General features: G+C 46.8%; 1 protein-coding gene across 1 annotated transcript; it reads left to right on the top strand.

Moving 5' to 3' along the window:
- The first annotated feature begins 10,742 nt into the window (after positions 1 to 10,742).
- Positions 10,743 to 16,224, top strand: LOC112061745 (CMRF35-like molecule 5). The gene is made up of 4 exons (XM_065563473.1): positions 10,743 to 11,303; positions 11,713 to 12,063; positions 15,349 to 15,466; positions 15,912 to 16,224. Exons 1-4 carry the CDS (start codon positions 11,255 to 11,257, stop codon positions 16,114 to 16,116), a joined length of 723 nt encoding a protein of 240 aa, XP_065419545.1. The 5' UTR covers positions 10,743 to 11,254; the 3' UTR covers positions 16,117 to 16,224.
- Positions 16,225 to 16,226: the final 2 nt, after the last annotated feature.

Below are 16,226 nucleotides of genomic sequence, written 5' to 3'. Positions count from 1 at the left end.
GCCTCGTATTAAATGAGGATATTGATATAATAGGCATCACAGAAACTTGGTTGAATGAGGGTAATCAGTTGGATACTGTAATACCAGGGTACAAAATATACCGGAAGGACAGAATAGGTCGTGCTGGTAGGAGAGTGGCACTATATGTGAAAGAAAGCATAGAATCAAATGAAGTAAAAATCGTAAATGAATCAAACTGCACCATAGAATCTCTATGGATAGAAATTCCTTGCTCTAATAATAAGAATATAGCGGTAGGGATATATTACCGACCACCTGACCAGGATGGTGATAGTGACTGTGAAATGCTCAGGGAGATTATCGAGGCTATTAAAATAAAGAACTCAATAATAATAATGGGGGATTTCAATTATCCCCATATTGACTGGGTACATGTCACCTCCGGATAAATGACTGCTTCTTGGAGCAGCTAGTCCTGGAACCCACCAGAGGAGAGGCTATTCTTGATTTAGTCCTAAGTGGAGCTCAGGATCTGGTCCAAGAGGTGAATATAGCTGGACTACTTGGTAATAGTGACCATAATATAATTAAATTTAACATCCCTGTGGCGGGGAAAACACCACAGCAGCCAAACACTGTAGCATTTCATTTCAGGAAGGGGAACTACACAAAAATGAGGTGGTTAGTGAAAGAGAAATTAAAGGGTACAGCGCCAAAAGTGAAATCTCTGCAAGCTGTGTGGAAACTTTTTAAAGACACCATAATAGAGGCTCAACTTAAATGTATTCCCCAATTAAAAAACATAGTAAGAGAACCAAAAAAGTGCCACTATGGCTAAACAAAGTAAAAGAAGCAGTGAGAGGCAAAAAGGCATCCTTTAAAAACTGGAAGTTAAATCCTAGTGAGGAAAATAGAAAGGAGCATAAACACTGGCAAATGAAGTGTAAAAATATAATTAGGAAGGCCAAAAAAGAATTTGAAGAACATCTAGCCAAAGACTCAAAAAGTAAAAGCAATTTTTTTTTGTAAGTACATCAGAAGCAGGAAGCCTGATAAACAACCAGTGGGGCCACTGGATGATCGAGATGCTAAAGGAGCACTCAAGGACGATAAGGCCATTGCGGAGAAACTAAATGAATTCTTTGCATCGGTCTTCACGGCTGAGGATCTGAGGGAGATTCCCAAACCTGAGCCATTCTTTTTAGGTGATGCCAATTTTTAAAAAGGGCTCCAGAGGTGATCCCGGCAATTACAGACCTGTGAGCCTGACTTCAGTACAGGGCAAACTGGTTGAAACTATAAAAAGAACATTATTGTCAGACATATAAATGAACATAAATTTGTTGAGGAAGAGTCAACATGGTTTTAATAAAGGGAAATCATGCCTCACCAATCTACTAGAATTCTTTGAGGGGGTCAACAAGCATGTGGACCAAGGGGATCCAGTGGCTATAGTGTTCTTAGATTTTCAGAAAGCCTTTGACAAGGTCCCTCATCAAAGGCTCTTATACAAAGTAAGCTGCTACTGGATAAGAGGGAAGGTGCTTTCATGGATTGGTAACTGGTAAAAAGATAGGAAACAAAGGGTAGGTATAAATGGTCAGTTTTCAGAATGGAGAGAGGTAAATAGTGGTGTCCCCCAAGGTTCTGTTCTGGGACCAGTCCTATTCAACATATTCATAAATGATCTGGAAAAAGGGGTAAACAGTGAGGTGGCAAAATTTGCAGATGATACAAAATTACTAAAGATAGTTAAGACCCAGGCAGACTGCGAAGAACTACAAAAGGATCCCTCAAAACTGGGTGACTGGGCAACAAAATGACAGATGAAATTTAATGTTGATAAATGCAAAGTAATGCACATTGGAAAGCATAATCCCAACTATACATATAAAACGATGGGGTCTAAATTAGCTGTTACCACTCAAGAAAGAGATCTTGGAGTCATTGTGGATAGTTCTCTGAAAACATCCACTCAATGTGCAGCAGCAGTCAAAAAAGCAAACAAAATGCTGGGAATAATTAAGAAAGGGATAGATAATAGGACAGAAAATATCATGTTGCCTCTATATAAATCCATGGTACACCCACATCTTGAATACTGTGTGCAGATGTGGTGGCCCCATCTCAAAAAAGATATATTGGAATTGGAAAAGGTTCAGAAAAGGGCAACAAAAATGATTAGGGGTATGGAACGGCTTCCGTATGAGAAGAGATTAAGAAGACTGGGACTTTTCAGCTTGGAAAAGAGACAGCTAAGGGGAGATATGATTGAGATCTATAAAATCATGACTGGTATAGAGAAAGTAGATAAAGAAATGTTGTTTACTACGTCTCATAATACAAGAACTAGGGGTCACCAAATGAAATTAATAGGCAGCAGGTTTAAAACAAATAAAAGGAAGTATTTCTCCACACAACACACAGTCAACCTGTGGAACTCCTTGCCAGAGGATGTTGTGAAGGCCAAGACCATAACAGGGTTCAAAAAAGAACTAGATAAATTCATGGAGGATAGGTCCATCAATGGCTATTAGACAGGATGGGTAGGGATGATGTCCCTAGCCTCTGTTTGCCAGAAGCTGGGAATGAGCGACAGAGGATGGATCACTTGATGATTATCTGTTCTGTTCATTCCCTCTGGGGCACCTGGCACTGGCCACTGTCGGAAGACAGGATACTGGGCTAGATGGACCCTTGGTCTGACCCAGTAGGGCTGTTCTTATGCACTGACTTTGTTTTTCTCCTGATAGGCTCTTATCCCCAGTGCAGCTGGCTGGTTCCTGCTCAGATGTGATGCCTCAGCATGCACCAGGCTCTGATATCAGAGCTATGAAGAAATTCACGTTGAGCACCATTCCAGCCCATTGAGAGTCGGGGAATTGCAACTTCTTACTTTCTACAGTTGTTGCAAACTTTTTCGTATTTAAAAAGCAGTATTGATGCTGTTCTAGCCAGTGCCTGGTCGCAACTGCCATAGGCAAGCTCACATCAGGGCTTTCATTAAAACATCCTGTTCACATACCCCTAGCGTTCTGAAACAATTCCCTCGCTGCCTGAAAACTTCAGTGCTTGGTCTCGGCCCCCAGTTGAATTTCTTTGTGGAAAGTGTCAGCAGGCTTGAGATACACAAAGGAGAATCTGCTTCTAACTGTATTTATCCAATGTAAACTTGCCTATTTTAAGTAAACATAACAATGTTCATTTATATGTAAAAATCGGGCAGTGAATTGTTCAGCTGGACACTCTTCAGGCAAGGTGTGACTCTTAAAGCACTGGCCCTCCATTGTTTGCACACGCTCCCCTCGCGCCCTCCCCCCCCAATAACCCTGAAGAAAATGAACTTGTTAACATTTAAAACCTTGATTTCGTTTAGGCCAGGGAAATACAGTCAGCAACGCAGCTAACAGTAGCACTTAATATTGTAGCTAATATTTGCTGTGGGTAGAAAGTCTGTACCATGGAAAACGTGCTCTCTAGACAGCTGTCAATGGAGAAGCAGATTCTGCGCTGCAACTTTTATTCTCCTATCTAGCTCGTAAGCTCCAGAGGTGGAAACCTTCCTCAGTGCAGTTTTTAATCATTACAGCAGCCTAGCTGGGGCTTTCAAACTCTGCTGGCTTCCCCATCAGAACGTGTAAATTGTGCAAGCCAAGTAATTTCAGTGATGCACCAAGAGCCCGTGTCACTCTTACCTGGGAAAAGAATCCAAACCAGGACCGGGGAAAGCCTCATTGTTGCAACTCCTTCTGGGTGAAAGTCACTTGCTGCGAGTGTCTCCAGGAAAATCACCTTTCTTCAAGATAGCACCACCGCTGTGTGTATTTTTTGATGTTGACGTGGAACTTGGAGATTCACGTACCTGGTGTCTAGTTTGAGTTTTCCAAATCTGCTGGGTGCCGCACTTCCTTTGACAGAGGCTGCTCCTCCTCCCTTTTCTAAAACGATTTTGTTTGGGGTTTTTTATTAAAAGTCACATTTCCTTGTCGGTCATTCTCCTGAGCAAGCAAGCAGAGGGACAGTGAGACACAGCATATATAGCATCCCGCTATTTCGGGGTTTCTCTGAAATGTCTTCCCAGCTACCAAAGAATCTAAGCTTCCTTTAGAATAATGTCCTGGCTCTTTTCAGTTGTGAGGAGCCTTCCCAATGGGAATGGATGCACAGCTGGCCTGTGACCCCTGCTTTGCAGAAAACTGCCCAATCGCACAATGGCAACACTAGTGATGGTGCTTTGTTAGGGCTGGTGGAAGAGCATTGCCCCTCTACTGAGCAGTAACAGGTGTCCAGGGCCTTGTAGCTCAGCTTCCCAGAGAAGGAAAAATTACTGATGCAGACCCGGATCCACAAAGGTATGTAGGCTCCTACCATCTATTGATTGCAATGGAAGTCAGGACTCTGAACACCTTCATGGATCTGGGCCAGGCTGCTCACACAGGCCACTCTGTGCAGAACCTTGCACAACCAAAACTAACTCAACCCTTGCACGCATGTAGCGGGGAACAAAATCACTTGGCAAACTGTAACTGCACCAACTACCATGCCAGTAGAAAAGGAGCCAATTCATATTAGTTTGCAATAAGGGCAGGTCAGTAGGAAAGTACAAGATGATCCTTGTTCTTTATGGCTTCTCTTTTTGACAGAGAGAGTCTTAGATCCTTGGTCTTACAGGCCTGGGCTTGGCTTTGCTTCCAAGAATCTGGCCATGAGCTGGGGGGCATACTTGTGTCATTGCCCTGGCATCTTGCTGCATTGTTGGTCTGGCTACAGCTTCTGTTGGTGACAAATTACAGGGTCTAACCGTGGCCATCACCTGGCTTAATGTCAGATCCTTGCTGTCCTGGGGACCTGTTCCAAGCTGATGTAGTCCCTAAACTAGAGGTTCCGTCTCCTCAAAGACTGAGCAGCCTTGCCCGGTTTCTTCCTCTTTAGGGACCATCCTGTTGTCAAAATCCTAGAAGCATGAAATGTGTCTGCACCAGAGTATGGCAAATCCGGGGCTGATTTTTATTTAACCCAAACTTCCCTATTTTGGGAACACTGATGTGCTGCTAACAGTTTAACAAAGGGCACCCACAAAAAATGTCTCCTTATCCTATATAGAAAATAGTAGGTGACCTGCAACTAAAGGCTATCATAATGCATACACTCAAGAGCGCTGGGTTAAGGGTATATGGGCAACTTTAATTCTGGCATTGCCTAACTTTTGAGTACTTGGCTGTACAACCGTAACATTCTTCTAACATCATTTTCTTGTGTGTAATAATAAAGATTGAGATACCCTTCCCCATGGAGAGCAAAGAGACAGCCTGACTGACATCTCCAGGAGATTCCAACTCCTGGGAAAGAAGGGAAAAATCTTAAAGCGTGAATTTTTCCTTTGCTACTAACAAGTGCTCAAGATTCAGACACTCCAGCGCCTTAAGAGCAGAGAGATGCCCGGCTGCAGCATATTTCATCCCACAAGAACATGGGAAAAATAACTTTGGTGCAGAAGACTCTTGTATTGCCATGTTTTCTTTGACAAGTTAAACTGTCGACTAGGAAAGAAAAGTCCTTTAAGAAGCTACACTTAGCAAGGAAGCTTGACTACCCCAAGGAATTAGAACTAGGGTGTGGTCCTGCAGCCTCCAATTAACTACTAACTCTCAGCAAAACCTGCAGGGAGTGGACAGAATCTGGGGTCCTATATAATGCAGGCCCAGCTCACTCCCACTGTGCAAGAGAAGCGGTATCATTAAGAGAGGGTGTGCTGCTGAAGGAGAGTTAGGGCAAAGCCTTAACGATGGCACCAGATTGGTATCGGAGGAGAAATTTCTGTGACCAGACCCGGCCTATGTGTATGGAAGGAAGAGGAGAGAGTTCCTTTTGTGGCGCATGGGTGGGCTGATTAGAACTGAAATGCTCCGTTAGAGCCCAGAAAAACCTGTGTTGCTACTGCAGCATCAAGGGGAATGCCTAAATCGACAGACAACAGGGTTGTGGGTACCATCTCTGTTAAAGCTGACATGGTTTCAGATGTATGCACGCCCTGGTGGAATGGGAGCTGATATGGCTTTTATCAAATCTGGATTTTACAGTTGAAAAAATGCACTGTCTCCTGGCAAAGGTTGAATCAAACATGAAAACTGCTTAGTCCACTTGAATGCAGTGGCTGATTGGACTGCAGCAAGGAAAAGAGAAGCAACAGGTAATTCCTGCTAATTCGACATTTCTGTGACCATCAGGGTCCAGACACCCCCAGGGGAGAGCAGAGGGATCTGAAACCCAAAGAATATGCAATTGAAGCAACGGGTTGTAGACAATATTATTGTGTATAAATATGTCAGGTTAGGTCTCTCATGAAAACTTGTAATGTTCTGAGCCTGCCGGCCATTATGAGAGAGGTTTACAAATTGTGGGTATGAATTTATATCTATAAAACTATGCTCATAATTTGCGCTGCAGCATTCAGCTCCACCTTACTACGGAGAGGAGATGCAGCGATCTGTCAGGGAGAAGCAGCCTCTCCAACCATGGAGCCGAGCTCCAAGTACCTAGCATTATGCACCCCAGGGGAAGGTGATGGTGGACCATTAAAGTTAATGGGAAAACACTGAAACAAGTTGCAATGGAAAAGGAAACTCTAGTGGTGGAAAACTAAGAAAGGAGGGATCTTCCCCACCCTCATTAACCATAAGTCAGCAAGCTATGGGGGGCCGGGGGATATGCACCAGCTTAAAAACAGGCTCTTTGGCACAGAAAGCTCCAAAACGTGATGGGGTAGATCCAGCATCCAAAAACATTTACTGGCTTTGTTAGTTCAGTTTATTCGCTGCCTTGGATTATACTTTATCATGACTTCAACTTTAGTTTCAAGAAATCTTTACATTGCCCAGCGCTTCCATGTTAAGATCTTTGCTTTTATTTCTGAATCGCTGACTGCTTTGAATATTCAGTCTGAGAGATACTCAAGCAATCGCATAACTAGGTATCTTACTTCTTAATTAATAAAAATAAAGTTAAAAAAGGTACTTACAGACTTTTTTTATGAAGGACATGAACTTCTAAAGGCAAGCATAACTGCCCCTCTTCTCGTGTATTCTGCCCTGCATGTCAATGACCAAGCTAGCGGTCAATGCTTTGCAATTGTTGCAATGGGTTGTATAACTTCTTCTTTATTCTGAGGAAGAAGAATATATTTACAGCATAAAACCTCAGACAGGCAGGCAGGGGTTCACTGGAAAACAGAGGCTACAGTACCAAGGGTGCCCCTGGCACTTCTCATTTCTACAGTCTAAGCCTTAATGCTATTCAACAACAACCTGTCTAGCCTTTCCTTGGGGAAGATCCGGCCTATGCAGCATAAACCCATGCCCTGTGGAACATTCTAGTCTTGCAGAAAACAGTCTTCCCAAATGATGCCAGCAGCAAAATAACAACCCTTCCCACTAGAACCTCATTCACCACCAGACAGTTCTCAGAGGGGCTGGGCTCGGAGCTGGGGGTCAGGACTGCGGGAGGATGGGATCAGGGGGTGCCCGGCTCAGAGGGGCTGGGCTTGGAGCTGGGGGTCAGGACTGCGGGAGGATGGGATCAGGGGGTGCCCGGCTCAGAGGGGCTGGGCTTGGAGCTGGGGGTCAGGACTGCGGGAGGATGGGATCAGGGGGTGCCCGGCTCAGAGGGGCTGGGCTTGTAGGTGGGGGTCAGGGCTGAAGGGGCGGGTCGGGGGGTGTCCGGCTCAGAGGGGCTGGGCTTGGAACTAGGGGTCAGGGCTGGGGGGATGCCCCGCTCAGAGGGTCTTACCTTACCCAGAGCCCCAGTGAGCCACGTCCAGGAGCTCCTGCCACGTGGCCCACCGGAGCTCGCAGCCCCGCCCCCTTACCATGCATCTCTGAGCGGGAGGACCTCAGGCCCCACTTGAGCCACGCCGCTGCCTCGCTGTCCAGGGCCGCTCCTGGATGCGGCGCGCTGAGGCGCCGGGGGATGGGGAAAGGCGGAACCTCCAACATTCTCGTGGAGGCCCCTGTGGGGCCCGGGGCCTGGGGCAAATTGCCCCACTTGTCCCCCCGGGCGGCCCTGATATCATCTATTTAGAAAAGAGAGGGGCCCAAGCCACAAAATAGGGATCCAGATTTTGCACCCCACAGGGTTTGGGGGGTGTGTGTCCAGATCAAGGGTTTTGACTCCGCTCTTTACAGGCATGGGGCCAACTACAAAATTCAGATCCAGAATTTTCTCTCTCCCCGCCCACCCACACTCCAATGTTTGGGACAGGGAAGGGACTGGAGCTTGGGTTTAGTTTGAACCCACACCTAATTTGAAGGAAGACTGCGTAGAAATGATTTTCCAATCACTACAGCTACATTTCAAAGAGCAAATGGCTATTTTTAAAGTCCCTTACACGTAATAAATATCAACCGTTAACAGCAAAGCTGCAATCTCAAGTGTCTGATAACCTGATGTGAGACACAGGAAAGGCAGCTCAATATATAACACTTAGCACCTATATGGTGCTTCCTGTCTTCACAGCAGCGCTGTACAAATGTTAATGGGTTTATCTTCTTAGCACCACCGAGAGACAGGTAAGTACATTGTACCCCCATCCTACGGCTGAAGTGACTTGTCACAAGTCACAGAGTCAAGTCAGTGTCCGGATTTCCTAACTCCCATCCCTGTGCTCAGATAACTAGGGCCACAGAGTTGCTGGAAGGGAAGTTCTGCTATCGGTGCAGAAAACGTGCATGTTGTGTGTGTTAAACCACTGTAACCGTGCAGCAATCAAAGCCACTGTCCTACAGGAGCTTCCATCACAAATCCAGTTGTAACCAGTTCAATCATAGAATCATAGAATATCAGGGTTGGAAGGGACCTCAGGAGGCATCTAGTCCAACCCCCTGCTCAAAGCAGGACCAATTCCCAACTAAATCATCCCAGCCAGGGCTTTGTCAAGCCGGGCCTTAAAAACCTCCAAGGAAGGAGACTCTACCACCTCCCTAGGTAACGCATTCCAGTGCTTCACCATCCTCCTAGTGAAATAGTGTTTCCTAATATCCAACCTGGACCTCCCGCACTGCAACTTGAGACCATTGCTCCTTGTTCTGTCATCTGCCACCACTGAGAACAGCCGAGCTCCATCCTCTTTGGAACCCCCCTTCAGGTACTTGAAGGCTGCTATCAAATCCCCCCTCATTCTTCTCTTCTGAAGACTAAACAATCCCAGTTCCCTCAGCCTCTCCTCATAAGTCATGTGCTCCAGACCCCTAATCATTTTTGTTGCCCTCCTCTGGACTCTTTCCAATTTTTCCACATCCTTCTTGTAGTGTGGGGCCCAAAACTGGACACAGTATTCCAGATGAGGCCTCACCAATGTCGAATAAAGGGGAATGATCACGTTCCTCAATCTGCTGGCAATGACCCTACTTATACAGCCCAAAATGCCGTTAGCCTTCTTGGCAACAAGAGCACACTGTTGACTCATATCCAGCTTCTTGTCCACTGTGACCCTAGGTCCTTTTCTGCAGAACTGCTACCTAGCCATTCGGTCCCTAGTCTGTAGCGGTGCATGGGATTCTTCCGTCCTAAGTACAGGACTCTGCACTTGTCCTTGTTGAACCTCATCAGGTTTTTTTTGGCCCAATCCTCTAATTTGTCTAGGTCCCTCTGTATCCGATCCCTACCCTCCAGTCATGTGAGTTATCCCACCAAGTCTCTGTTATTCCAATCACATCATAGTTCCCTGACTGTGCCAGGACTTCCAGTTCTCCCTGTTTGTTTCCCAGGCTTCTTGCATTTGTGTATAGGCACTTAAGATAACTCATCGATCGTCCCTCTTTCTCAGTATGAGACAGGAGTCCTCCCCTCTTGCGCTCTCCTGCTTGTGCTTCCTCCCAGGATCCCATTTCCCCACTTACCTCAGGGCTTTGGTCTCCTTCCCCCGGTGAACCTAGTTCAAAGCCCTCCTCACTAGGTTAGCCAGCCTGCTGGCGAAGATGCTCTTCCCTCTCTTCGTTAGGTGGAGCCCGTCTCTGCCTAGCACTCCTCCTTCTTGGAACACCACCCCATGGTCGAAGAATCCAAAGTCTTCTCTCCGACACCACCTGTGTAGCCATTCGTTGACTTCCACGATTCGACAGTCTCTACCCAGGCCTTTTCCTTGCACAGGGAGGATGGACAAGAACACCACTTGCGCCTCAAACTCCTTTATCCTTCTTCCCAGAGCCACGTAGTCTGCAGTGATCCGCTCAAGGTCATTCTTGGCAGTATCATTGGTGCCCACGTGGAGAAGCAGGAAGGGGTAGCAATCCGAGGGCTTGATAAGTCTCGGCAGTCTCTCCGTCACATCGTGTATCCTAGCTCCTGGCAAGCAGCAGACCTCTCGGTTTTCCCGGTCAGGGCGGCAGATAGATGACTCAGTCCCCCTGAGGAGGGAGTCCCCGACCACCACCACCCTCCTCCTCCTCTTGGGAGTGGTGGTCGTGGAACCCCCATCCCTAGGACAGTGCATCTTTTGCCTTCCAATCGGTGGAGTCTCCTTCTGCTCCCTTCCCTCAGATGGGTCATCTAGTCCACTCTCCACATTAGTACCTGTAGAGAGAACATGGAAACGATTGCTCACCTGTATCTCCATTGCTGGTGCATGGACGTTCCTCTTTCTCCTTCTGAAGGTCACATGCTGCCAAACTCTTCACAATCCTTCTGTCCCTGCTGCGCCTGCTCTGAATCTTCAGAACATTGTGGCCATAGAAGCATCTCCTGACGTCTGTCCAGGAAATCTTCATTTTCCCTTATGCAACGCAGAGTCGATATTCGTTTCTTCAGCCCTCAAACTTTCTCTTCCAATATGGAGACCAGATTGCACTTTGCACAGACAAAGTCGCTTCTGTCCTGTGGAAGAAAGACAAACATGGCACAACCTGTGCAGGTTACAACAGCTGATCGCTCACCTTCCATATCACCGTCCTCTTAAGAGCTTCCTCAACTGTTGCAGGAACTACTCAGAGAAACCTGCAGATGAAAGCCTCAGTGAGCTCTCCCCAGGCAAACTCCCTCTGTTAGCCTCTGCTGTTCGCCGCTCCACTTGCCACTGACACCCCTCCTTTCCTCTCTGCCTTCTTGCTTGTAAATGGGGGCGGGGGGAACAGAGCAAAAGGAAATGAGGCATCAGATAAGAAAAAGGAAGCAGAAGTGTTTGGGTATCACTGACAAGGCAGCCTTCAGAGGGAAGGTTGCGGTCCCTGGGGGAAGCAGATTTTGCTTTTCGGTGCCAGTTAGAGAAAAGACGTGAAACAGATTAAGGGCGAAAGGGGCAGTTATGGGGATGTTGCAGGTGCCCTTCACCAGGGTGATTCTTCTCCTTCCAGGTAAGAGGTTTTTATTCCTCCATTCACACCAGAACCACTTTGCCCGGAAGGTCAGTCACCCCACACTGGAGTTTCTCTCCCCTTCCTGCTCTCTCTCAACTTCAGAGTGGAGAGAACCTAAGGGGGCATCTCCCGCTCTCCAGCTGGGGATTTACGCTGTGTAACTCAGCAGTAATGCTGCTAGGCGTCATGTGCATAACCCCGCAGGAGCCACATGAGACCTGAGAAATGCTTATTAGCAGGGCTTGGGGAGTACTTGCTTGGCATCCTGCCATCCAGTGCATTGCATGGAACGGCATGTATTCAGCATGACACAGGGAATGAGGCCCTTGGGATTCGGGGCTGCTGTCCCATATCCCTCACTCCTGGGGGCGTGGAGCAGGGTGTTGAGATTTGCTTTGTTTTTCAGGCTATTTCTCTGCCCTGGCTGCCCCGGCACTGACTGCCCCTAGGGAGGTGAGCGGGCCCCCGGGGGGCACGGTGTCCGTACCGTGTCACTACGGTAAAACAGCTCAGGGATCTCCGAAATACTGGTGCAGGGGAGCACAGTGGAACAGCTGCTCCAAAGTTGTTGAGACTGAAAGGTCAGAGGTCAAGGTGAAACGGGGCAGAGTCTCCATCACAGACAGTCACAGCACGAGCACATTCACTGTGACCACGGAGAACCTGACTCTGGAAGATGCTGGGATCTACTGGTGTGGAATAAATATAAAAGGTGGAGATGATCCTTATTCCCTTGTTAACTTGACTGTTCTCCCAGGTGAGTCTCTGCTCTGATCTGCTGATGGCAACCTGGAGCCAGGGCTGGATTAACTCTCCTGTGGGCCCGGGGCTATGAGATTTTGTGGGGCCCCTGTATACAAGTCTTTTTCCTAATTTAAAATAAGATGATCACAATTATGGCATCGAGGGTATTAACACTATACTAAACTTGCCTTTTAGTTAACGTAAAGCCATTCTGTGGTTACATTTCAGTCTTCAAACATGTAAAATATAGTTAAGTTAATTCAAAATAGCCTACTTCTTACCTTAGAACAGCTGTTATATTAGTTTCTTTCAGGAGGGAGTTTTAGATAAGTAAATAAATACATACAATATTTTACATTAAATTACTGGAACATTACAGGGACCAAAATTGTCACACATTGAACTGTCGTCCATGTCAGTCTGTTCTGAGCAAGAACATGAACCAATGAACAAAGTATGAATTGACAATAGCCTTGTAAATATGTAAAAGATGTAGCTAGTAGAAAAGAGAGAATAGGATAGTAAGCAACATGTGATTGCTTGCAGCATGTGAACAGCTCATGATCTAGACAGGGATTGGCTACAAAAATTAGTGGACCAGTCATAGTGTGTGTGATCTGATCTATTAACCAGTAGTATTAAGTGTAAGCATGTCTAGAAGCTGATTCATGATTATGTACATTGGATGTGTGGTATACCCTGCACCCACCCTCTACACTTGAGCCTGATCAACTCAAGTATAATTTATTGGCATACAATCAAAGGAACCTCAGTGATGCCTTCAGAGTCAAGCTGAGTTCTTGGGAACCAAGTGGATAAGGTCTCAAAGGCTACCCCAGCAGCTCATTGGTTACACGTACTCTCTTTCTTGTTCATTTCCACCTTCTGGTTTATAGACTGTATAACAGGGACAGGGGGAGAGAACAGAGAACAGGCAATGAGACCCCAAATGAGAGAAATAAATGTTTCAAGTTTCAGAAAAGCTGAAGGCTCTGCAAAGTCCAGCAGGAAATGTGACTGTCCCGAAGGGAGGCAATTTTTTTTTGAGGCATTTTAAAGAAAAGATTGAAAAAAGCTTAGTGAGAAAGGGGCATTTGGGGAGACGACGCAGCTGCCCTTCGCTGGGGTGATTTCTGCTCCTTCCAGCTGAGTTCATGATTTTGCCTTCAAACCTGTGACTTTATCTGAGCCATTTCACTTGTCCAATTAGACTCAGTTACTTTAATCAATTCTCCCTCTCACACACACACACCTCTAGAAAAGAGAGACAGTAAATGGGGGGTGAGTGAGGCGCATAGTATAGTCCAGTCTTCATACTTGGAGACTTTCCCTCTTCTCCTTCTCCCTTGCAGTTTCCATATTTTCCCCTTATGCCCTCCAGCCTTTCCTTCCTAGCCTCATCTCCACCATGTGCTCCACTAGGGTTCCTAGTACCACACACCCCCAGCACCTCCAGTAACCCCACGTTGAATCATGATGCTGGGGGAGGGGGGAATAGGGAATCTGCTCCTTCTCCCTATTTTGCCCACAGGAGCTCCACTCTTCTTTCAACCCTGCCCCCCACCACCTCCATGCTGACCTCCCCGTCTGCACAGCCCCCACCAGCTCCATTCGGCTGCCCCAATGTTACCAACTCTCATGGTTTTAGTGCAAGTCTCACAACATTCGCTGCTTTGCTTAAAGCCCCAGTTCCTGGATTCTTGGGATGATTGGAGAATCTCAGCTTTCCTTAGAAAAAGAAATGATACGTTTCCAGCCCACCCTGCAGCAGAGAAAAATTTGTATAGGTGACCCAAGTGCGCCCTCAGATTTCAAAAAATGGAAGATAAAAAATGAACCCAAAGAGTCATTTTTAAATAAACAAACTCTTGAGGTTTTAAAGCCAATCTCATGGGTGCTGAGACCTATAGATGATTTTTGAATTCCCGGGGGGGGGGGGGGGGGGAGGCGGAGGCGACCATATCCCTGCTGCCATATAGAAATAATAAGTGCTGTAGACACACAGGTAGCTGAAGCCTCAGTGGATATGTCTACACCAGTGGTTCTCAACCTATTTACCATTGTGGGCCGCATATGCAGCTCTCTGTGTGTTATGTGGGCCACATCCACACAATATATACACTATCTGTATGGCCCTGAGGATGTCACATGGGCCACAGCTGTGTGCTGATTGGACCACAAGCTGCCTGCGGGCCATGGGTTGAGAGCCACTGGTCTCCACTGCAATGAAAAACCTGTGGCTGGCCTGTGCCAGCTGACTTGGGCTCGCAGGGCTCAGGCTAAGGGTCTGTGTAACTGCAGTGGAGGCGTTCAGGCTTGGGCTGGAGCCGGAGCCAGGCTTCTAGGACCCTGCAAGGTGGGAGGGTCCCAGAGCTCAGGCTGCAGCTTGAGCCCACATGTCTATCCCGCAATGACATAGCCCCGTAGCCGCGCTCTTTGGCCTGAGTCAGCTAGCACAGGCCAGCCGCAGCAGGGCCGGCCGTCGGGAGACTGCAGCCCTTGATGCCCTTTGAGTTGGAGTATGCAGTAGTGTTAGTGGAAATTTCAGAAATAAAGCTGCAATCTCAAAAGTTTTTACTAAGAGAAATACAAAAGAGGAAATGCTACAAAATTTGATTCAATTGCATTCAATTCTATTCAAATAATGAACTATGTAAGTCATAAAAATAACACTATAGCTAAGAGACACATAAACTAAACATTAAATTAAACACTAAACTAATGAATAACAACTAAAAAATGTTGTTCACCAAGATTCTAAGATTCAGAAGGCAAAACCCTGCGTGCCTTCGCTGCTGCAAACTCTGATATTGCTTGGGACAGGTCTATATTTTGAGCCACAGCATTCTTGATACAAAGGATGGCCAGTGAAGATAGCCTGTCATCTCCCATGGTCGATCGCAAATATGTTTTTATGAGCTTCAACTTCCAGAAGCTCCGTTCACTGCTCGCCACAGATATGGACATAGTTAACAAGATCCTGAGCGCTATCCAACTGTGTGGGAAGTTGCCATGAAGCTGATTGTTGTAAATAAATTGTAGAACTTCTTGAGGAGCGCTACAGTCCATTGGAAGCAGACTTTTGAGATAGCCAAGTTCTTTGCAGAGGTCGACGTCATTATTTGGGGGTATATGTGTGGAGGGGTTGGTGGCTGAGAAAAGCTTGGACTGGGATGTGGGCCAGGATTAAGTGTGAGGTTCTGGGAGAGCAACAGATTCATTAATGAACAAACTTATGCCAAACATCTCAGGTTGGGTTGATTTGTGGAGTACACTGGATCTCTGGTTTTCTCTACAGCTGTTCCTTCCCCAAACCCGACTGCAAGGACACCACATGCAACAAAGCAGCCAGATTCGCCTCCTCCAACAAAGACTGAATCAAGGTTCTCTCCTACTGCATACATCGCTCCTCCCCGGTGAGTGCCATTACTCCTGTCCCATGTCGCTCTGGTCACTTCTCCCGGTGCCCTAGCAAGAGCCATCTCCAGAGGCACAACAAATAGTGACCTCATGGTGATAACGCCCCACAGAAAAACGAATGTTGCTTTTATCAGCAAGAACCTGGAGGTCCAGTGAAGCTGGATTCATATATAGGAAAATGGCAATTCTAGATGCAGAGTAGCACTGGACAGGGACTGTCTGGGTCCAGTCACATCAGACTGTACAACAGGATGAATGAATCCCCAAGTAGGTGCTGTGGTTCCCCATAAGGGCAGGGTGCTGAGCCTCTGTGTGTTGCATCTTCTACAATGAAATTCTGTGCGTATCTTCAGTCTGGGAGCAGCCCCAGAATGTTTTATTGGGAGGAGTTTGGTCACATTTACAGAGTTTTAGAGTTTCTATTGTATTTCCACTGCATAGATTCCAACCCATCATCATCTATTTCCTGCTCCTGGGCTTATTGAAAGTTCTCCTCTTCCTGTGCATAGTCTGTGCTGTGATCTGGATGAGCGTACGCGACAGGAGGAGCCACAGGGAGATGGTGCCAGACAGACAAGGTGAGAGCGTCCAACATTCCCACTCCGGTGTGACACGCTCCATGGGAATGTTCTCAGTCTTCTCTTGAACACCAAGGGCTCAATTATAGCTTTCCTGTGAGCAGAGTAAGGGGCAGGGAGTTGTTGCATTGCCCCTGGAGCACCCTGGGAGGCAGATCATTACTGCCCAAGTTACAAT

This window comes from Chrysemys picta, chromosome 12 (genome assembly GCF_011386835.1).
Source record: "Chrysemys picta bellii isolate R12L10 chromosome 12, ASM1138683v2, whole genome shotgun sequence".
Lineage (NCBI taxonomy): Eukaryota > Metazoa > Chordata > Testudines > Emydidae > Chrysemys > Chrysemys picta.
The sequence above is the reverse complement of the archived record's forward strand: the minus strand, read 5'-3'. Positions and strand labels throughout refer to the sequence as shown.